General features: G+C 42.5%; 1 protein-coding gene across 1 annotated transcript; it reads left to right on the top strand.

Moving 5' to 3' along the window:
• The first annotated feature begins 2,531 nt into the window (after window positions 1-2,531).
• Window positions 2,532-21,577, top strand: LOC129095056 (protein sel-1 homolog 3). The gene is given in 25 exon segments (XM_054603418.1): window positions 2,532-2,562; window positions 7,835-7,908; window positions 8,311-8,830; window positions 9,633-9,759; window positions 10,264-10,385; window positions 10,525-10,640; window positions 10,947-10,996; window positions 11,171-11,294; window positions 11,375-11,507; window positions 12,153-12,293; window positions 12,374-12,579; window positions 12,664-12,843; window positions 15,034-15,156; window positions 15,530-15,670; window positions 15,826-15,888; window positions 16,051-16,227; window positions 16,993-17,120; window positions 17,474-17,557; window positions 17,681-17,762; window positions 18,768-18,843; window positions 18,931-19,052; window positions 19,204-19,325; window positions 20,807-20,921; window positions 21,146-21,209; window positions 21,348-21,577. Coding segments are annotated over 25 exon segments (3,351 nt in total).
• Window positions 21,578-23,344: the final 1,767 nt, after the last annotated feature.

Here is a 23,344-nt window from a genome sequence, read left to right as displayed (position 1 = left end):
TTCACGTCAAAGAAATCCACCCTTGAATTTTTCATTCGGCTTACAGTTAACTGCACCGTTTGTAACCCCTCGTGTTCAGCATCTGTTTGCCGGCGTCTTAAATGGAAAAACAAAATACAAAAGTGTCCTCTTCAAAAAAACACTCCTGTCTTCCTCAGCTATTGTGCATTTAGCATACGGCTTACATTTATTCTCTATCTCCCCAAAAAAACCCATGTTGCCTGCAGAACACGTCATTCACCCGATGTTTGAAGTCTTTAGAGTGTGAGTGTGCACTAGTGTGTGTGTGTGTGTGTGTGTGTGTGTGAGATGTAAGGCGGGGATGGAGGATGAAAGCGTGAGGACGGTTTTGCTGTTTGCCGGCTCAGAACGGAATGATGAGTGGTGACATAGCTCTAAATTGCAAATCGCTGTTTCTGTCTCACTTCACTCTCGGCGCCGAGTCGCTTCGGCTGCATCCAAGGCTATCTGGCTCTTTTTTATTAAAAATAGCCTGTGCATGTCAGGCCTTTAACATGGGGGGAGAGATGGAGGTAGAGTGGGGGGGGGGGGGAGAGCCTGGCTGGCTTTCAGGACCAAAAGACGAGGACGGATTCAGTTCCATTAAAACATCTCTGGCTTTCTCTCCTGCTGCCGTTTGTCTTATAACCTCTCATCATTTCCCTCTCTCTCTCTCTCTCTCTCTCTCTCTCTCTCTGCTGCTCAGCGTACACATGGAAATCTCTTAAGTCGTTCCAAATCAGACTGGCGTTGAGGAGAGGCCCACTGTACTCAGCACATCAGTCAGCGCATTATAGTCCAGGCTCGACACGGCTTAGCCCTAAGTGATGCATCCTGGGGCGTTAATATAAGGGGGGGGGGGGGTTCCTCCAATGTGATGGACGGAGAACTTAGTGGTGTAACGGATCGTTGTCCATCCTCGAGGTTCAACATGCATGTGAACATCGGATTAATCACACATTTTAGCCATCGTGGTGTGAAATGAAGTGACACTGATGATCGTTATCGGACGATATTCATCAAAAATATGACAAACAGGACATCGTCATTGATGCTTTTCTGGTCACTTATCCCGATATCGTCACATGTGAACAACACATTTGTGTTTAAATTGACTGAAAGACAAACAAGTAGCGTTAGCAGCACCGAAGCTAACAGCTAATCAAAGACTGTGTATAAGAAATGGACGTCGTCGTCATGAGGTCATTTGGTTTGAGGACTGATGTTAAGAAGCCTTGAGTTCGGCGATTTGGCCGTCGCCATCTTGGTTTTTTTCTTGCAACCAGTGAACAGGAAGTGACCATATTTGGACTGAGGAGGAGTGACGTAGAGACGCCGTATACGTCTCTGGTGTCGACCTGTCAATCAGTGTGTAGCCCCGCCCTAAAGCATCCCCTGCTTTATGGTCTGTTTGACTCTAAATGGAGCATCATTTACTAAATGAACATCATGCTGTATTGAAGAAGACTTGAAACTAGAGATTGAGACCATAAACTCATGTTTACAATGTTTACTGAGGGAATAAATCAAGAGAGAAGTAGAGTCATTTTCTCATAGACTTCTATACAACCAGAGGAGTCGCCCCCTGGTGGACAGCAGAGAGAATGCAGCTTTAACACACTTCCTCATCGGCTTCACTCCTCAGAACCGGAGGTCACCAGGCTTGGATTGACTCGCTCTTTAGAAGAAGGAAATGCACTTTTTTGACACTTCTGCTCCGGCTCCTTTTCTTCACGGCGTATCGTTGCGCTCGGTCAGCTCTCGTCCGTGTGAGCGTCCACACATCAGCAAACCTAGTGAGCAGTGACGAGGGCCCCGGGGCCCCACATATCTCCCCCACGGCTCTGGATACAACACCAAGCAGCAGATATGCACTAATGTGTCATCATCCATCACATGCATGCTGGAGAACACTGAAGGATCATTGCATTCCTTCAAAAGCACATGATTACATCTGGACAGCTCATTACCATATCAAGTAGAGAGAGAGAGAGAGACCTTGTCTGAACAATGACCTACTTGATTGACGTTTCTGTCATTTACACACTGACTGTTTTCATGAACGCGCACCAGATCCCCAGAGCGCGCAAGGCAGTGCACGCTGCAGGTGAGTTTGGAGCATATTCATAAAAAAAAAAAGCCAGAAAATGTGTCCAAAGCATCAGTCACAAAGCTCTGATTCTGCAGGCAGCTCCGGCAGTGCGTTATGTCATAGAAACAGCTCGCAGCAAAATGAGAAAAATGGATTTTGCATAAATAATCAGTGAAACAGTTCCACCTGCCAAATAAAAAATGAGAAAAGATGAAGTGTACAGAGAGCTGGGGAGGGGGAACCTGAATGAAGCAGAGAATAATAATAATAATGCAGGTTAGAATAAAGTGGGAGAGGAGAGGAGAGGAGAGGAGAGGAGAGGAGGAGAGGAGAGGAGAGGAGAGGAGAGGAGAGGAGAGGAGAGCTCACCGTGCGTTCGATGCCCCGCTCCAGTGTTCTCCGGTGTAACGGAGCCCAAAGGATCCAACGTGGGAAAAGGATGCCGAGGTTCATCTGAGCCCAACGTGAGCTCTGACCACTTATCCCAGTCTCTCTCTCTCTCCCTCCCTCCCTCTCTCTCCATCCCTCCCTCCCTCCCTCCCCTTTAGTTACTCACTCAGATACATTATTATATGGAGATTAGTATTATTGTTTTGAAGCTGTTTGCATATTTCTATTCTAATTGTCTCCTCACTGATCTAATCTCGTACTGAGATCTGTGCAGAAATCCATGTGTAATCTGCAAATGTGTTAGTAGAGTGTTAATCAGATTTATAAATGTGTAAAGAAAAAAAATAATACAAATCCTTTTTCAGATTTGCAAATGTGTTGAGATCTGTAAATGTGTCGACAAAACTCTAAATGCATAAATATATCTGTAAATGTGTCGATAAAACTCTAAATGCATAAATATACATGTAAATGTGTCGATAAAACTCTAAATGCATAAATATACATGTAAATGTGTCGATAAAACTCTAAATGCATAAATATATCTGTAAATGTGTCGACAAACTATAAATCATTTCATAGATTTGTACATGAGAACAGGAATCTGCAAATGTGCATTCAGAATCTGTGTGCAAGTCATTTGAATAAAATGTAAATCTGTGTTATGTAAATGTATTGAGATTAGTAAATGTGTGGACGTATTTCTAACATGCAAATGTGTACTCAGATTCTGTGTGTGAGTAGTCAGATTTGTAAATGTGTAGACAAAACTTTAAAGGCGTAGTCAGATTTGTAAATGTGTACATACGTTTATAATGTCTTGACAAATCTGCAAATGTTTATACAAAACTGTGAATGTGTCCATAGATCTCTTAATGTGGAGACACATCTGTAAATGCTACATCAATCTGAAGACAAAACTCTGAAAGCTTACATAAAGCTCCAGATGTGTACGTAGATCTTTTAATGGTAATCTTAATACAGATTTCAAGGTTTTTTTCAACGTACACAAATCTCCGGATGCACTTATAGACTTTATACACATAAACAAATCTCCACACACATTATCAAATAGTTTTTGCTACAATAAGTCCCTATAATCATCCCCCTTAAAGCCTCCTATATCATATACACTATATATACATATACTATATATATATATATATATATATATATATGAACAGATGACCGCGTTAGTTTAGCTCAGTTTCTACGTCTCCTAAATCAAAGCTTTTGTTTGTAATTATCACATTTATTTTTTCCTCTGGACAAAATGTAAATCGTTTCAACCCCTGCAATATGTTCTGGTTATCGTTCCCTTAAAGTACTGTGTGTTTTTGTTGTAATCTGTTTATGTACAGCCAGTTTGCATAATTTTCCCAGTTGTTCCACTCAGAAGCTGGACCAGAAAATTGCTTCTTAAGGACGCATTAACAGATTTCACCACATCGTTCTCCCACCGGCGAAGAAACTCGCGGCTCAAATGTTTGACTGTGATTCCCCCCCCACTCCCCTGCTCATAATGATCAATCTAATACCCGGTACATTTCTGTAAATCACTCTCCCATTAAGTCGGTGGCTTTAAGCTGATTTTTATGAGTCATTTCAAATCTTTGTCTCCGACACACAGAAAGCCCATCTTCAAACAAAACAATCTAAATTTGTATTTACTAATCCAAATTTCAAGGATGAGTGTTCCTAACAACATCATGCCATACAAATCTATATTTGTCCGGACACCCAAGATCTAAATATTACATCCAATTTATCTGTTTGGAAAACATGAGATTTTTAGATAATATGAGTTTTTCAATTTTGACATACTTTATGCGATCCCTCTTGGAATAGAATTTTAGTTTCAGGCCCACATGTTTTGGATATTTTTACTTTGAAAAAAAAGAGAGAGAGACATGCTTTGAGCTCAAGTGTTCATTCATCTACAGAGTGCAGTCTTGCTTTGCACATCAATGTTTCTGGATCACTGGTGAGTTCTGTCTCCTGACTGAGAAACAACAGAGCCTTTAACACAAGTGGTGACTGATAAGACTAGAAAGCAAAACTTGCAACCCCAAAAGGTCGCTCCTCAGATCCCCTGAGCACCCAGCTGGATACGGAGGTTTGCTAACGCCCCCAAAAAAACTGCTGCGTTTGCGAAAAAACAAAGCCAAGCCGTAATCTATCTGCTCGTCTGGATATGAGAACAAGTGTTGACGGATTTACAAGAGAAAACATGCTCTGTTAGGGTCGATATGTTTCTTTTTTATCGTTCTTCTAAAGGGATGAAACAAAAAACAACAGATGTACTGATGTAACTTAGATGGCAGGGTCTGTAACATCTCACTTCTTGGTCGGATCCAGTGGAGTTTGTTCTTCTCTCATCTGGAGTTTGCATGAAACTGAACAAAGATATTTAAAGAGGGTGAGCAAAGTCCCGGCTCCTCATTCAGCCTTAAATACTCTGATAACTTTCACGGTTCTGGCCTCTTTCTGAGCTCGAATCTGGACCACCACATTGGCTTCCACTCGTTTTATTTCTTTGTTGTTGTTTCTTTTTCATTCACTCAATAATTCTGTCATTAATGAACTTCTGAAGATGGGAATTATGGATGAGGTCGGGGGGGAAGGGAGGCTTTCCCCGCTCACACTCACAGCTGCAGTCAGTCACACAGTGTGTGTTTGAGAAGACAACTCTACTCTCTTGATGTCGCACTGGGAGAAGTGCCTGTAATTTATTTAAGACAGCTGATACATACATGCATATGCACACATACAAAGTCCGTCACATATGGCATCTCGCAAAAAATAAGCTTGTCATATCAGCATTCTGAACGACAAGCTTGGACATTTTGAAACTGAAGCATAATTCACACGCTACAATGTTCCCTTGAAAAGCTTGGCACTGAAGTGTATAAAGAGCATGGATGAATAGGACGAACAGCTCTTTACCTTTTCTTCTAATATCCCTCACAGAGTCATTGTCACTAGAATAATTACTACTACGCTTAATTTACTACCAGGCCGCTCAAACAGAACGAACAAGCTAGTTCAGCAGAATCGCATTTATTCATTCATTAATTTATTGAAGTGTCAGTGAAACCTCTGACAGCGGACACAAATCAGTTTTCAACTACGGGTTTAATGCTAAAGCTCAGTCAGTTCCTTTATTCACAGCGAGACCTTTTGGTTTTTTCTAACGATTCACTCGGGTTGGTTTCTCTGCCTCTCTCTGTGTCGGTGTGACTCAAACCATGCAGGAGTGGGTTGTAATTATCTCACATGATTCATAATGTTTTTTCAGCGTCCAAATCTGAATGCCAGGCGGCGGCAGCAGCAGCAGAGTGCTGTTAGAATACATTTTTATCATCAGTGCCAAAACAAAACATCAGCTGTTTATTAGAGGGGAGCGATATGTGCATGCCCAAATCATTTGAGAAAACAGCCTGGAGGATGCAACTGCCTGTCCTGTTCATTAATTCAGTATCTGCATGCAAAAGATGCCATCGCGTCTCTCTTGCCAAAACACTCCCCTGGATGTTTGCCTTTCTCTTCTCATGCCGTTTGTGTTCCTTTCATGTCTTCACTCCGACAAAGTCACATCCCGTCTCCCTCGTCGTTCCTTCTCCCTGTAATACTCCTCTTTCAGATCCTCTCTGCTCCTGCGGGTCCATCCTTTGGCGGAGACGTGATAGACGTCCACGCAGTTCCCCGAGTATGCGTCCCTGTGCGTGGCTCTGTACACGGCCTCCCTGGCTACGGACGTGGCCTCCTCCACCGTCAGCCCCCACTGAACCCCTTGGTCCAAGATGGAGTAGGCGTAGGGCGATCCAGAACCCACGGAGAAGAGCGATCCCTGCAGGCGAGTGCCGTCGCTGTACACGTAGAACAGACTGGGTCCAGAGGAGCTCGCTTTCTTTCCGACGATACGCTGATGACAAATTGTTGTTGAGGAAGAGCTCGGAGTCTCAACCGGAGAGGCCTTTTCAAGATCTACAGACTCTCCAGGATCGGTCATTTGACTCCCTGTTGTTTCTCGTTGAACACTGAGATCAGTCTTTGCACCTCTGTGGTCCTGGCGTTCGTCCCACCCACACAGCGTGGCGGCCACACACAGCTCCGTACCCTTGAACGGGTGAAGCATGTGGGAGAGCAGCTTGGCGGCCCCGCTGGTGGACAACCGTCGGCCGTGGCGGAGCTGGTAGAGCCTCAGCTCTCGGGACAGGATCCGCTTCCAGAGGGCGCAGTCGGCCGACGTACCCGACGTGGTGCCCACCAAGTGGGTGTGGATGGGCAGGATCTTCTGGGAAGCCGGGCACGCCACGAGGCCGGAGCAGCTGGAGCGAGTGTCCGCCGCGACCAGGACGCCGCCCTGAAAAATGAAAGCCAAGGTGGTGGTGCCGTGAGACATCGGGAAGGGTAGAGGGACGGACTGAGAGGAGGCCAGAGGAAGACTCGTATGCAAGGAGAGGGGGTCTAAGATGGAGTCCAGAGACGAGGCAGAGCGCTGGGCGGAGCTGATCTGTCCAAACTGTAGCGGGCTTTCATCCAAGTATTCTGCAACTGGTATATAAAAATTAAACAGACTTGTGCTGTTGCTAAAGGGCAAACCAGTCAGATAGCTAAAACCAGTCTTCTTCCCAAAGTTCTCTGAAGAACATCCAGGGGTTAAACTGTCCACAAAAAAGTCCTGGAGATTGCATAAGTCCTGTAAAGCCATTTTATGTTTTCCCCAAAGAAAACCCAAAGTCTAATCAAAGGTATTCATCTGTTCAACTCTCTGATAGGTTTGTTCGCCGTCTAGAGTTTCTTGACTTCAGCCCCCTTTATATATAGACACCAAGGCAGCGCTCGTCTACGCGTGGTCGCCCAAAACACACCCAACGGCAACGGTAACCAACACCTCACTCCCTCCACTTTGAAGCATGAACAGCCCATGGGTAATTAATTTTGGCTGCTATATCAGGTTGTTTTTTCTGATCAGATTTCTTCAGAAGTCATGTGAGGGCGTAGGCCAAAGAGGACCCTGGGTGACGGGTTTAACATTAAGGTCGATTTTCCAAACGTTTGATGCAATCGCTCCCATGAAACACGTACAAAATAAATCCAACAACATGTTTGTTGCAGTCTAATCAGCCAAGCCCTGAAGATATTTCAAAGGCCGTTCATGCAAATTGCTAAACTTGCACCGCCAGAATTTCAGGTAATTCTGCATCACGCTGGGTGTTCATGCTCACACACCTTTTAGGGAATGTAACAGCCACTGAAGTCAAACATCATAGTCTTGCACATTACTGACTTCCCGAATGGACTGATATTAACTCAAGGATTACGTGTTTGTTTTAATTAATTTTAAGGCAAAAAAACAACTCAAAATGAACGTTTTACCCTTCTGCTTTTGTGGATACATCTTCACTGCTGCTATTATAATGGTAAGAAACTCTATTGTTTACTGTAATGATGTAATCCTGATATGAATGGTTGAATGTGAAACTCCAGGACTTCACTGTTCTGGTTCAGTTTTTTCATAGCGTTGTTTTGCTTAGCTGCAGCAGAGAGCTGTTTTTTTTAGAAAGAACGCTCTAAAAATATGTTGCTTCATAACTGCCTGATGTGTAAATAAGGTGCAAACAAGTTCACCGTATCGCCTTAAACGGTTGCTCCTATGTGTAGACATATTAATGTTGTGTTATCCGCTGGCCGATACGATCAGTTATTGCAGGTTTGAGTCTTGAAGATGTGTCCTCTGGCCACTTCTTTCCTGCCTAATTAGTTTGAGTGAGAAAGACAAGCATGTGAGTAATTTCTCTTTACTCATCCTTCACTTCATCCAGGGACAATGTGAGCTACAAGCCTCCTCATCCCAGACTGGTGAGAGTCGGCCTGATCATTTCATAGGGTTTGCCTCAGCCCCCGACAAAGTGTCACACGGCTCAGTGGTCCGTGTGCGGTACCGCTGCTCGGGGCCCTGTCGGCTGGCGGTGGAGGTGGTGGCGTCCACATTAAAGGAGACAGATTCAGCCGTCTTCAGGAGGAAATGGATCGGAAGCACACCGGGGGTCTACAGGATCCACCAGGTGGCCCTCAGATTGCCTCCGTCTATTTTATATCGACGTGACTTCTTCAACAGGCACGTTTTGGACACACAGAATGTGACAGTTCGCGCTTGGTTAGACCTTCTTGAAGATGGCGGAGAACCTTACCGGGACTCTGTGTTGAGGGTTTATAAAGAGCTGAAGGTGGAGCCAATCTCAGAGCGTCCAGCTAAACCGCCCACCGAGTGCCCCTCATGGTCCGCTCAGCTGGTGTGGCAGACGACCAGGAACAGGATTCATCGTTGTCCACACGAGTCAGGTTAGACCCTTCATCTTCATGTCTTTATTACTGAAACTTTGAATGGAAACATAAACATATTGTTTCTGTCCACATAGGGGGGTTTATGAGACAATGGGTCCCTGGGCAGAGACATTCAAAAGGCCCCACAACTTCTATTACAACTTCTATTACATAGGAGCAAGACACAAAGTTTATATAGTTGTTAAGCCTCTTTTTTGTTAGTTTTGTGTCTCTTTGTGTTTGTTTTTTGTCTCTGTGGTCCTTTTGTTTCTCTTTTTGGTTGTTTTGTGTCTCTTCTTAGTTATTATGTATCTATTTGTTGATTTTTCATCTCTTTGTTGTCATTTTGTGTGTCTTTGTTGTCGTTTTGTTTCTCTTTGTAGTCATTAAGTGTCTCTTTTTGGTTGTTTTGTGACTCTTTGTAGTTTTATCACACTTTGTTGTCATTTAGCGTCTCTCTGTAGTCATTTTGTGTCTCTATGTGGTTGTTTTGTGTCTATGTGGTTGTTTTGTGTCTCTATGTGGTGGTTTTGTGTCTCTTTGTCGTCAAATCGTGTCTTGTTGTCATTTTGTTTCACATTCTCTTTGTGGTTGTTTTGTATCTCTAAGTAGTCATTTTATGTCTCTTTGTGGTCGTTTTATGTCTTTTTGAGTCATTTGTCTCTCTGTTGTAATTATTGTTTCTTCTTGGTTGATGTGTGTCCCTTTATGTTATATTTTGAAAGTGACACTTTGGGCCCCTGGTCCTGTGTCCAGTAGGCCCGTCAGTAATCCATCCATGGCTGCATATGTAACCTATTGCTGTTTTACTCGTGCATAGACGTGATCGATATGCTGAAGTTTCCCCTGGCGAGTCCTGGTGAGCACTTTGGATCGGTCCGCGTGTTCAAGCCTTTTATCGACCGACACCTGGAGAGCGCCCGTCTGCATGCTGTGACACAGCCCAGGTTGGACATCAACTTCACACACCGACTTCTCACTTAGTTCAGTTTAGTTGGAGCTTAGTCTCACACACAGCGGGAATTAAATCCCCTGCAGAGTCTCCAAATGTTGTAGCACTTAAGTATAGTTTGTAGATATTAAAAGCATTAAACATGCACAATAAAACCAAATAAACCATCATATAGTCCCTCAGATGTACAGTTTGGTGGTTTGTGTTGAAATCAGCAGATGAACAGGCCACAGGTCAGTGATTGTTTCTGTTTCAGTGCTGTCAGACGTTTCTAACAAACCCCCCTTTTAGTTATACTTCACTTTCATTACAAACACCTTTCACAAGCTTTCATGAAGCCTCTCCACCGGAGCATGTGAGCTTTCTATTTACGGTCAATGACAGACAGCGAGGTCAGTCATCTTTAGCAGATAAAGAGCGGCGCTTTAAATTCAACCTCTTCGCTTCGGTGGCTGAAGAGAGGATTTTTGTGTCAGATCATGTGTTTTTTCTCCTACAGCGTCACCTTCTCCGTGTGGATCTACCTGCTGAAATGGTGTCAGGAGAAGCTCTGCGGGATCATCCATCACGTCGGCAGGAAGCGCGGGTTCGACTCCGTTCTGCTGCAGCTCACAGACACAGGTGGGCCGGCAGCACCAGATGATTGTGAGCGATGATGTGTGTGTTTTGTGTGATTCGGGGAAACAGACTGTGTTATGTATTAATAAAGCGTGCTGGATATCCCGCTGAGAAATATATGACTGCCATATCTCCTGTGTAGGAGACGTCATTATTCAGACACGTGTGACAACGGGAGAAGATAAAGCTTTCCGAGCCGGCGTCGTGTTGCCCCGGTGGAAATGGATCAGATTGGACTGTTACATATGGGACTCAAAGGTATAAAAAAAATTAAAAAATCAGCGTGCCTCTGGGTGGTGGGATAAGAAATAGAAATTAAAACACAGCTCGGGGCAACATCCCCAAGTTCTCCCTCCTCTTCTGTGTGCTTTGGTGCCCTTTTGCTTTTGGAGGTGTTTGGATTCCTTTTGGAACATCTGCAAGTTCCTGAAAGATGTTTTTTTCTTTCCAGCTGGGAAACTCGAGGCGATTGAAGTGTCTGTGCTGCAATTTGCAGTCGTTCACAGCCGAATAAGCTGGTGTGTCGTGAGCTCATGCATAATCATTATTATGTCTGACTTCCAGGTGCTGCTGGATGCAACATTGGATGATGAAACCCGCAGATATCAATACGAGTAAGACGGGTTGTGGATTTAAAGATTCTCTGTGATTCTCTGATTTTGAAATGTTTAAAACGACAAACTGCAAGAACAAAAGCACCTGTTGGTCCAGTTCCTGAAATAGAAAGGTGACTCACATGTCTGTCATGATCATTGGAGCTGGTTTGAGCTGTGTTCAATATCTAATAGATTTCAGGAAAGCGTCTATTATGACGACACTGATGGGTACTTTGTGATCGGAGGAAGCAAGTACATGCGGGGATTCCGCGGGTATTTTGGGCCAATCAAGTACTACCGTTTCGGAACTAAAGAGGTAAAGCTTCCTTTTCCTGATTTCATTTAGTTTGCTGTTTTATACAACTGTGTTGAAATGCAGCTTTCTCCGTGTCCCAGGTGAGAAACCAGCTGGAGTCAACGTTGCAGGAGCTGGATAAGACGCATCAGGAGTGTCAGGAAGTGAAAGCGCTTACACAAGCTTTTCTTAAGGAAGTGACGGAGAGTCACCACACGACACCAGACGACACAGGTGAGGGATCACGAAGATAAGTCCTTTAAAGCTGTGATTCCACAGGGACCAACAACAACAGTTACTGCTGGATCTGGACTACCCAGATCCAGCAGAGACCAGTCCACCGTGGACAGACCCAGATCCAGCAGAGACCAGTCCACCGTGGACAGACCCAGATCCAGCAGAGACCAGTCCACCGTGGACAGGACAGACCAGTCCACCGTGGACAGACCCAGATCCAGACCAGAGACCAGTCCACTGTGGACAGACCCAGATCCAGCAGAGACCAGTCCACCGTGGACAGACCCAGATCCGGCTTCACCACAGCCTTTGACCTGCTCCCGGCAGCAGCAGCGTCTCCTCCTCCTCCTGGAGCAGAGCTTCTCCTCTCTGCTGTTGGCTGCCAGCGAGGACCGTATAGCTGGACCTGCTGGAGAGAAGGGAGGCACAGGAGAACCAGAACCAGGACTGAGCGGGGCAGACTGTCAGACCCTGCTGCAGTAAAATGAGAGGTTTTCTAAAGGGAGTCTGGTGAACAGAAACACTACCACTGTAGTCCACAGGGACCGCCAGAATCAACACTAAATGAAAGGTCCTCGTAGTAACTTTAAGTACTAACTTTAGGACTACTGCTGACAGGTTGCTCTTTATGTTTAATTCCAGGTGCGTGTACTCCTCTCTTCAGAAGACTTCGGGGTCCGTCCAGAGACAAAGTGTGCACCCAGACATGGACGTGGGAAGAACAACTTGAATACAGCACACTTTTTCATTTCTTGCAATCAAAAAAGGAGGACATCAGAACAGGTCTCATAGATTGTTTCATGTTTACTCACATATAACACGTCATTGTTTACAGTTTATGACTCCTGCATTATCTTCTGTAGGATCTTTGGGCATGAAGGAGCTCCGGACTGTTCTGTTTGATCAGGCAGTTGGTTCAATGTTGAGTTCGGATGAGGAACAAAATGAAGTCAAGTTCAGATCAACGGCTCTACTCCGAATTTCCTCCTGCTTTGGAAATCACAAAGCGTCTCTCTTGTTGGCCACAGTCTACTTCTCCGGCCTCGGCCAATCAGTCGATCGACAGCAGGTAGAGTCATCCATTAATATCAATGCAATCATAAAACATACTTATTAATATCATACAATGCCTGATAATAATGCCGCGTTTCAGGGTCATGTCTACAGTTTGATTGGCGCATCGGGCAATAACCGTTTCGCCCTGATGCATGCTGGGTACAAGCACCAACAAGGAATTGACGGGTTTCCAAAAGACCTGGACGTGGCTTACAGCTACTATTCCAACGTCGGGGCACGGAGCCTCGTGGATAGTTCCAGGATGCATGAAAATGAGGTTCGTTGATATTAAATTATTAAGATTGTTATTAAATTAGCATGCTAGCATTAACATGCTATTGTTCAGCATTCCACTTTGGTCCAGTACTCAATGTCTCGACAACTACTGGATGGTATGCTGTATGCTGTTTATTTGCTCAATAATGAAGATATAAAATACATACAATATAGAAAACAGACAGTTATTACAGTGTATGAGAGGAAGGAAGCCTGAAAGACTTACTGAGACTCCTACTTTGTTTCAAAGAATAAAGAAATGACAAAACAGATAAACAATAAACGAACAAACAAAGGAGGAAGGAAGATCTACAGACACAAAACACACACAAGCAAGAATAACCAATTGTAAAAGTCAGGAAACAGAAAAACAAACCTAAAGAAGTAGATTTGTTCAAACGACTTGTCATAAAGGTTTAAGATGAAACTGTTCTAAAATCTGTCAATGACGATAATGATTTTAGTATAATATACATTCAATGAAATAACTTAAGACCTCTAGATCTTTATAACAAATGATGTCTTCATGTGTGACAATAAGGAGGAATTGTTAGAAATCAAAAGGATGTCTTGAAGCTATTGTGACTGTCACTCGCCAGGGATGGCCCATTGATACGAAAAAACAAACTCTACCTGCAACAAACAGAAGCACATGGCTAATTATTTAGCAGAATGACGTCATCGGACGGTCTTGAATTTTTTTCCTACAGGCGAAAACCATCGTCATTCAGTGGTTTGTGGACGGCCGTTTTGCTGGAGTTTGCATATTTTGCCGTCGCCATCTTTGATTACTGCCGTCGCCATGTTGTTGTTTTTTGCAACCAGTGAACAGGAAGTGACCATATTTGGACGGAGGACGCCGTTTACGTCTCTGGTGTCGACCTGTCAGTCAGTGTGTAGCCCCGCCCTAAAGCATCCCCTGCTTTATGGTCTGTTTGACTCTAAATGGAGCATCATTTACTAAATGAACATCATGCTGTATTGAAGAAGACTTGAAACTAGAGATTGAGACCATAAACTCATGTTTTCACAGCGTCACCAAGCTTCCTACCTCATGTACTTTGTGTTTTTCTTCTACTAAGAGTTTTATTTGTGTTGAGCAAAAGAAGATCTCGACACACTGCTCTCGCTCAGCATCACAGTTTATTGATCTCACCAACGTTTTGGTTGATCTGGACGTTCGTCAACAGTGTTCTACACATTGTTACATCGATCTGAAGCCTGCGAGCACCCACACAGTCCTGAGGAGACCTGTGATCAGACAGATTAACGGGAAACACTGGAGTGGGCGTGTACAGACTCATTGATTGACATGAGTCTCTGTTAGCTTCAATGAACCTATTAGAGCGAGACGCATTACACCTTTATCATTCTTATTGGCAGGTGGAGATTTGTGACCTGATAAATTCTCCTCATCGATTAGATAAAATAGATTATTATGTTCCACAAATGAGAAAAGGAACAGCAGGTTCATCAGCACAAAGTAGTATTTACGAGAATATTTGCAGGTGATGAATAAAAACTTGGGCCTTTCAGCTTTCATTCAAAGTTATGTAATCGTACATCTATCCATAAAATAATAATGATAATAATTATATAATATTAACAATTATATTCATAATAAAATGTCTGTTAGAGCCTGAGGTATCTCATCGTTCAAATCTTTGGATTAAATATAAGTATTTGACCTCTCTTTGACCTTTTCAATGCCCCGGAATCTAAACAATGAGGAGTCATGTTTGAAGTATTATTTGTAAAAGTAGTAGTAGTAGTACTTTGCGATATTATTTTCATTGATCTATGTGCAAAAAAGTTGTAACTACTTTTCCAATATCATTGGCAATATCTCTTAGTATCATGCTCAATATTGCTTTTTTATTAAGTTTGGTGTTTTTATACACATTGTATTTTTACTCATGTAGTTTTTTCTTTGTTGCTGTATTTTACTTTCTTTATATTTTAGTTAAATTTTTTATTAATTAATTTTAATTTACGTATTTACCTTACTCTTATAGCTATTGTGTTCTTATTATTGTACATATATGTTTATATTTTTTATTCTATTGTTTATTGCTTTTCTTCTGTTGTAATCTTTTATCAATAATTTAAACAATCATTTTCAGGATTAATAAAGTTCTATTTTATCTTATCTTATTACTAATAATTAACTATATTTCCGTCTCTTCTAAAGCAACACCAGCTGGAACTCATCTATCTGAGCAACAAAGAGGATTTAAAGAGCTTCACCGAGGAGACGAGCGACGTCTTCCACTATCTGAAGTACCGAGCGGAGAAAGGAGACGTCGAAGCTCAGGTTAGTTTTTATCCAGCGGACCAATCATAATGTAACTCAATGCGACCTCCTAACGTTGCTGTGCTGCTAACAGCTAACGCTAACTAGCAGATTTGTTGTTCACATTGTAGCAGTATCAGAGAAGATATATGGTGAATGACAATGCTTTAACACAGGCGTGTAGTACCAGATTTCACATACAACAGTCTATATATTTTAAGTTAAAAGTTACTTTTACTTTTTGTGTGTTTTCCTATCGACGTCCAGAAACACTTGTCTGTTTCAGTTCGTTAAATGCACACAGTCATTTTTAAATAAACTTCTTCACAAGAACTAGAGATGTACTCAAGTTATTTGTCAAATAAACCAAATGTAAACTTCTCACTGTGTTCAGAAACACCTGGGCACGATGCTCTACTGGGGACGTCACGGCGTCTCAAAGGACGTGGCGGAAGCGGTGAAGTGGTTCGAACGAAGCGCTCTGCAGATGACAGATCCTTCAGCCATGTACGACTACTCCATCCTGCTGATGAAGGTCCTGCAAGATTATAAAGACTGGAGCGATATTTAACGATCACTTTCAACTCTGTGTGTGTGTGTGTGTGTGTGTGTGTGTGTGTGTGTGTGTGTGTGTGTGTGTGTGTGTGTGTTGACACTTATTGATCCTCTGATTGATGTTGATCCCTTCAGGGCCAGGGAGTGAAAAAAAACTTCACCAGAGGTTTGAAGCTGCTGGAGAAAGCTGCAGAAATGGTACGTGTGTGTGTGTTTGTTTGTGTGTGTGTGTGTGTGTGTGTGTGTGTGTGTGTGTGTGTGTGTGTCTGTGTGTGTGCAATCAATCGAATCTGTGTGTTTACATACATATATATGTGTGTGTGTCGTCTCTTTTACATCTCTCTCTCTGTTTTTCTTCAGGGCTCCACCAACGCTCTGAGCGGTCTGGGTTGGTACTACGGGTTTATTCTGAACGACCACAAAAAGGCGGTAAAATACTTCCGGCAAGCGGCGCTGAACGGCAGCAATGACGGCATGTTCAACCTGGGGATTTATCACCTGAGCGGCGCCAACCCGGACCACCCGCTGAGGAACGAGGTCCGAGTCGCACCACCTTGTCGAAAAAACTCTTGTTTCACTTTTCTTGTGTTAAAGTGGCCCTATTATGCTTTTCCACTTTTCCCCTCTTCTTTAGTGTGTTATATATATTTTTGTACATGTAAAATGTCCGTAGAGTGTAAAACCTGAAGTCCACGCCTAAAAGGAGTTACCCTCCCCCTCAGAAGCTCCTGAGCTCCTGAAACGGCTCCATTGAATTATCTCCTTCACTTCTGTAAGACTATGAGGTCACAATGTAACTTTATGAGGTCACAATGTAACTTTATGAGGACACAATGTAACTTTATGAGGTCATAATGTAACACTATGAGTTCATAATGTAACTTTATGAGGTCACAATGTAACTTTATGAGGTCACAATGTAATGAGGTCATAAAGTTACAGAAGTGTAAAACTCCTTTCGGCTAGTTTGAACCTCAAACAACAAAAGAGAGAGACTGAGCTGAAGCTCTGGATGAAGAGTTTTTGAAATGTAAAAACGTTGACCAATCACAACAGAGCGGGCTAGCTGACCAATCAGAGCAGACTTTGCTTTCTGGATGGAGGAGCAACAACGGAGTGTTTCAGAGAGAGGGTGAGAAGAGGTGCTGCAGGACAGCCAGGATGAGAAAAACAAGGAGGATTATGGGCATTAACGCATGTAAACATGTTGTAACTGTAACGTGAGATAAAAATATGCACCCGGAAAATAGAATAATAGGGCCACTTTAATTCTTATATTTTCCTACCTGACCCCGCTCTCAGACAGCCGCGTTCCTGCAGTTCCTGAACGCCTCCCGGCTCGGCCACGCCGCCGCATCGGTGGAGGCGGCGTGGTACCTCTCCACGGGGAACCTGGAGGGCGTGTCCCAGGACGCCGAGAGCGCTGTGACGTAAGAGGCTTTTCATTAAGTGGTGAATAAAAGCTCTGTTATGTAGCCTGCAGCTCAGTGGCATCCAATCTCAATGGCAGCGGCTGATTCAAGGTCAGAGGAGTCGGCATTTGCATATCTAAAAATATGAGTCGCTGCATTATTGTCTGGCACAGAGAGACTCTGCTCACCATTGTTCCTCTATCTTATGAATTTAAAGAAGCTCCATCTGCAGCTGAGGTTGTTTTTTTGTTGTTTTTATTTCCTCAACAAATCAGAAAGTATTTTTAGATTACGTTACAATATTTTACGATATTATATAGGGGAATAATATTCCATAATTCATCAGCCGTCCTTTACCCCTCTGTGTGCAGAATGCTGAAAAAGGTCTGCGACCAGAATGGACATCTTGGCTTTATGATCAGAGACGCTCTGCAGGCCTTCCTCCAGGGCTCCCGGTACGCACATTCATTTCAATGACCTTTTTACAATCGTCCACATTTAATCATCGTCTCTGCTCGTTGTTGTTTCGTCTCGGCTTCTTCTGCATTTTTTGTTTTTGTTTATTGTGTTGCAAACAGGCAGGGAGCCTTTGTGAAGTATGTGTTGGCAGCTGAAGCCGGTCTGGGTTTGGCTCAGAGCAACGCAGCCCACCTGTGTGAGGTAAGAGTGTCTCTGGTGTTTAACCCCTTCATGTCCGTCACCAACAGAAAATGACTATTCTCTTTCAACTGATGTTCAGCACGATTCTGAAATCAAAAAGCCTCATGCAACATTCTCTTATATGTCTTTTATATTTTTTCCTAATTAAGAAAAATAAGAGAAGTCAAGTCCAGATGCATCAAATATTGTTAACCGCCAAAATCTACCTTTGTGAATGTTGGATCAAGGGCTGAAACGATTCCTCAACTCGGTTACTAAAAATCATCAATGCAAATTCATGGCATAGAGGCTTCGTTTTTGAAATCCATAAATATATATATATATATGTATTTATCAAAATGGTTCAGCAAAAAAAATGTTGATCTTTCAGAGGAAACTAATTAGATTTCATTTTGAGAGACCCGTCTTACTGACCTCTAATTGCTCTTTAATAATGAAGCATAATGAAGTTTTTCTCACCCGAGAGATTGATGTAATTATTGGCAGCATACTAGATTACTAAAAGTAATCGATATCTGCAGCCACAGATGAATCCCACTAGAGCATGAATTGGAGGCGTGTGGCCGATTGTTTATATTTTGGTGGCCTGACTAATCAATTAGTTGATTTAATCGACAGAGCTGTAAAGTTTCTCCTCAAAAACACCATTTTAAAATCTTGAGTTTACCAAAGTTTCTTAGAAATAAGACAAAAAAACAATGAAAGAAATTTAGGCAACTATTACCAAAACAATCGATTAGTTGACTAATCGATTGTTTTGCCTGTTGTGAACTGGAACCAGATGGTTTTGTCATTTTGTCTGGGAAACCACTCGTAGAACGTTGTCTTACCGAAGAGAAAAGGAAAAATAAGAACAAATAGTTTATAGGAGGATTTTAAATGGTTTCCTGCGATGAGGCCTGACGAGGCAGCTTGATGAACAGTCACAGACTAAGAGAAGGAAACGAAGCCTGAGGGAAAGTGTCAGCCGTGGATAACGGAGCCCCTCTCTCTCTCTGCACTCAGGAGCTGAACCTCCTTCACGACTGTCAGTGGAGGTATCATAACTTCTCCATATTAAACTACGATCCGCATCCGGACAGTGAGTTTCTTCTCATTTTATTTTATTTTCTTTCTGCGTCTGTCAGTCCGCTCAATAAACACCACCAGTATTTATCTTCTTTTATAGCTCTGCTGAAGATGGGAGACCACTACTACGCTTCCTCCGGCCGGCGAGGAGACTCATTATCGCCGTCGGTCGGTGAGGCCGTATCGATGTACGGCCGAGCAGCGGCAGCAGGAAGCCCCCAGGTGACCGTAATCTCATCACCCTTATGATAAACTTCATTAAAACGGTCACGGGCTCCGGCACACTGCAATAAAAACCACATTATACAGTGTTATTATTTGGAGTGTGTTTTCTCTGTGTGAATAACCAGCTCCTCTCTTTTCATTTTCTCAGGGAATGTACAACCTGGTGGTTCTGGCGGAACAAGGCCACGTTCTACCGGAGAACATCCACCACTTGTTTATTAACGAGTCACAGGGAGACGAGCAGGACATCGTGGTGAAGATCTTAAAAAGGTGAATGAGTAATGATCATTAATATTTGTTTATAGTACTTACGATATGAAGTTCTTCTTCTTCTTTTAAGTTTAAAGGAACAGTGTGAAGCATTTTGGGGGATTTATTGGCAGAAATGTAACCATGTTTTCATTAGTGTTTAATCACCTGAAACTAAGAATCTGTTAGCGTTTCCGTTAGCTTAGAATGAGTTCTTCACATATACATAGGAAGCCCCGCCATGTTTCTACAGTAGCCCAGAAAGGACAAACCATTTGAACATGTAACAAAGCAAGAATAACTAAAAAAATGAACAATAAATATATACAGCAGATTCTAAATAAACAAATACATAAATATTATATGTATGTATTATATGTTCCAAAGGAGTAGGCAAAAGTAAACACTTATATGGTCCTTACCCTTTATATAACTCCCATAATGAACTGGTATAACATGCCCACATAAATGATCACCTTAACGAGGCCCGTTTTTATACATCGTTCTGCTGTTTTTCGTCGTTAAAAAAAAAAGTTTAAAGATTAAATAAACGAAATATAATCTGTTAATTAATGAGGGTTACAGGTGCTGCTAGGTGGAATACGTTACCTTTGGACACCTTGGCTAGCTGTTTCCCTCTGTTTCCAGTCTTTATGCTAAGCTAAGCTAACTGTCTTCTTGTTTACCATACAGACATTCGAGAGTCTTAGCAAGTCAATGAATATTTCTCCTAGTTAAAAACTAGTTCACGCTCATTCCTTCAGTCTTTTTTTTTTGTTCTGGTCGGATGCTGTGGCATTTAGTTAGTCTGCACATACAAAAAACAACCTCAAAAACAGATGTGTGCACGTGATTTAGCACATTGAACAATCTGAACAAGTAAAAAAGAATCCTCAAGAGGGAGCTTATCTGCCCGAGCCTCCAGACCCGCTCACTGTTGACTACTGAGACTCTGGAGGCGAGGGTGGAATAGTTAGTGGCCGATGTCTTTACGAGAAACATAGAGAAACATATCCTCATACAACGGTTCTGTCTTCACAGGAAATCAATTGATTGGGTTTGGGGACGGATAGCTGTTTGGGTTGAAATAACTACGGAAGTACAGTCAGAAGTATTCAAGTGTTGAACACAAGCGTTGCCGGGAAACGAAACTGCAGACTCCTGAATGAAAGAACGCTGTTTGTTGGTAGATTGGAAGTCTCCCTGTGCAAAGTACTGAACCCCAAATTTCCCCCGAGGTTTGAGCCATTGTTGTGTGAATGAACATTTAGATTGGATCCTGCCATCACTGTATGAAGTGTGTGTGTGTGTGTGTGTGTGTGTGTGTGTGTGTGTGTGTGTGTGTGTGTGTGTGTGTGTGTGTGTGTGTGTGTGTGAATGTAGTATAAAGCTCTTTGAACTGGTCAGAAGACTATATAGGAGGTTTATTTGTTATTTTAACAAAAGATGATTATCGCTGCCGTCTTGTGTGTGACACAGCCTCCTTTGATTTCTGTCCTCAGATGTGTGGAGATGGAGGAGGAGGAGGCGTTGCTGCCCTGTTCTTTAGCTCTGCTCAGAGTCCAGATGGGGAAAGCCTTGAGGAGAATGAGTCAGAACGGAGCCCAGCTCCTCTTGGTAAGCAGTTCACTCCTACTGTATGTAGTGAGAGGAAGAAAAAAAAACGTCTTACACTTTATTATCGTCCTTTGATAATTTGATATACCTTTAATTATTGAAACATGTGACAATGCTAATTGGACGATCGTCATGAATAAGACATTAAAGACACTAAAGGCAGCTATTTTGAGAAAGAGAGACGTGATGATTTATTTAAATTCATTCTTCTCATTCCTCTGCAGACATATGCATCTCTTCTCTCTGTCGTTGTCACTATTGTCATCGTGCCACTGCAGAGCTGTCTAGGTGAGTTTCTGTGCTGCACCCACTTGGACGTCTTTGCCACAAGATGGCGCCATTTCCCCACATTTCAGTTTTTACCACCTCTCTTGCATATTGAGATAATCTTTTTTTTCCATGCACTCAATCTGCAAATGAACACAGAGCAAAATGTTGCCAGTCGGCGAGTGTTTGCAGCGAGGGCATCCTCCGTCAGCCAAGGTGGCGTCGACTCGGACAGAGAGCAAGATGGCGTCCCGGGAGGAGCACACGGCGTGGCGGGGAATCTGAACGGCGAGCGGCGGCGGCTCCTGCAGACCTGTGATCTGGCCGTGACCCTGTGCGGCGTGTGCCTGAGTGCTTTCTGCACGGCGCTGCTCTATCACCTCTTATGACGCACAGCAGCAGCAGACACCACCGGCTGTCAGAACTCACATTCATTTCAGAGACTCATTTAAAAGTTAGGACGACGACAGGCATGGAAGTGAGGCTTTATCAGAGAGGTGATAGTGTTTCCTCGGTTACCATTTTGTTCCATCGTTTTGTTTGTGGAAATTAAATACTTATCATGCAGTTCATTTAATTAATGCTGCGTCCAGACCGGCAGTCTGTATTGTCTCTGGGATGCGGCGCCAAGGAAGCAGACTGAAGCTTCTGTTATGACACATGTAATACATATTTTAACACAGAGTTGTTTAGTAATTTTTTATTAGTTTTGAGTACAAAACATACATTTAATTTGACAAATGATTATTATAATATTATTATAATAATTATTATATTATATTATATAGTTTTTATTTTTAACATTATCATTATATTGTATTTTATTATTATTATTATAATATTGTATTATATTATTTTATGATATTTTATTATTATAATTGTTTACATTATCATTATATTGTATTACGTTATTATCATATTATTATTATTATTTAATATTATTATTTAATCTTTTATACATTTATTTTTATATAAATTTCTTTCTTTTTTTCCTTCAAAAGTGCTTAAGATTTTCACATTTTTGTAGAGGTAAAGTGTGCATGTAAGAGCAATAAGGGGAAGACTTGAAAGAAAAATTTAATTAAAAAAAATCAATGAAGTCATTTATTCGACACCTCCACAAAATCTGTCCTCAAGGGTTTCACATATTTGACCCACTTTTCAAAAAGAATTAAACAAACACATTTTTCTGAGTATTTTTCAAATATTGTTTTTGTATTATTCTGTGAATTATCTTATAAAACTGTCTCATCCACAGCCTCGGTGATGGATGTGTTGCAACGGAGGCTGCGTGCTCATAGGTCAGCTATTAGGCCTTGTTCCTGAGTCCTATCAGCGCCATCCTAATGATAAGTGTCTCTCTGGAGACTGGACCTGCAGCGGCAACATGCAGGAAGGGGGAGGGGGGGGGGGCACTTTAAAACATTTTTGTCCAAGGCAAAGGAATCTGAGCCGGTATTGATTCAGGAGCTCCTGGTCGATACGAGAGAAAAGACGATATCAGTTTGAGCTGTCGCTATGGGAGACATCAGCGAGAAAAGTTTGACCTGAATGAGTTACCAGGGCAACGAAACACACCTTCAGGGGCCTTCGCCGGAGCATCAGTCAAAAGAAAATGCTCCTCTGTTGTCGCTGTGTGTTTTTTAACGGTAATGGCCGACATCCTCAGAATGCTTCTCTGTAATTGCTGAGCTTCTGATAAACAGAAGAAGCTGAACTTTAACCTTCAGCCGCAAACCGTGTTTGCTCACTTCTTAACGGTTATTTACGGCTCGGTGGGATGATGTTCGGTCTGCAGCAGTCAGTGTTGTCGCCTGGCGTCGGTGTCATTAGTTAAATAAAGAGTTTCACCGAGTCAACAGAGTGAAGGCTGGATATAATTGAGGGATGGAATAATGATCTCCTCTATCCTTCTTCTGTCTCTGTCATCTGTCTCTTTCTTTAAACAAACAGGTCACCAAAACAAAAACAACTGCTGCACCACCACTGTACACTTTAGTCAACTCTTCATGTAGCAGTGTTTTAATTGGTACTATGATTGCTAAATGCTCACTTTTAGATTTTAGAAGTATGGTATGTATTCTTTGCTGTAACCCAACATAAGGTCAGATAGAACTCATTGTGTAACAATAAACAATGAAGGAAAAAAACTGTTC

The sequence above is a fragment of the Anoplopoma fimbria genome, chromosome 8 (genome assembly GCF_027596085.1).
Source record: "Anoplopoma fimbria isolate UVic2021 breed Golden Eagle Sablefish chromosome 8, Afim_UVic_2022, whole genome shotgun sequence".
Classification (NCBI taxonomy): domain Eukaryota; kingdom Metazoa; phylum Chordata; class Actinopteri; order Perciformes; family Anoplopomatidae; genus Anoplopoma; species Anoplopoma fimbria.
The sequence above is the reverse complement of the archived record's forward strand: the minus strand, read 5'-3'. Positions and strand labels throughout refer to the sequence as shown.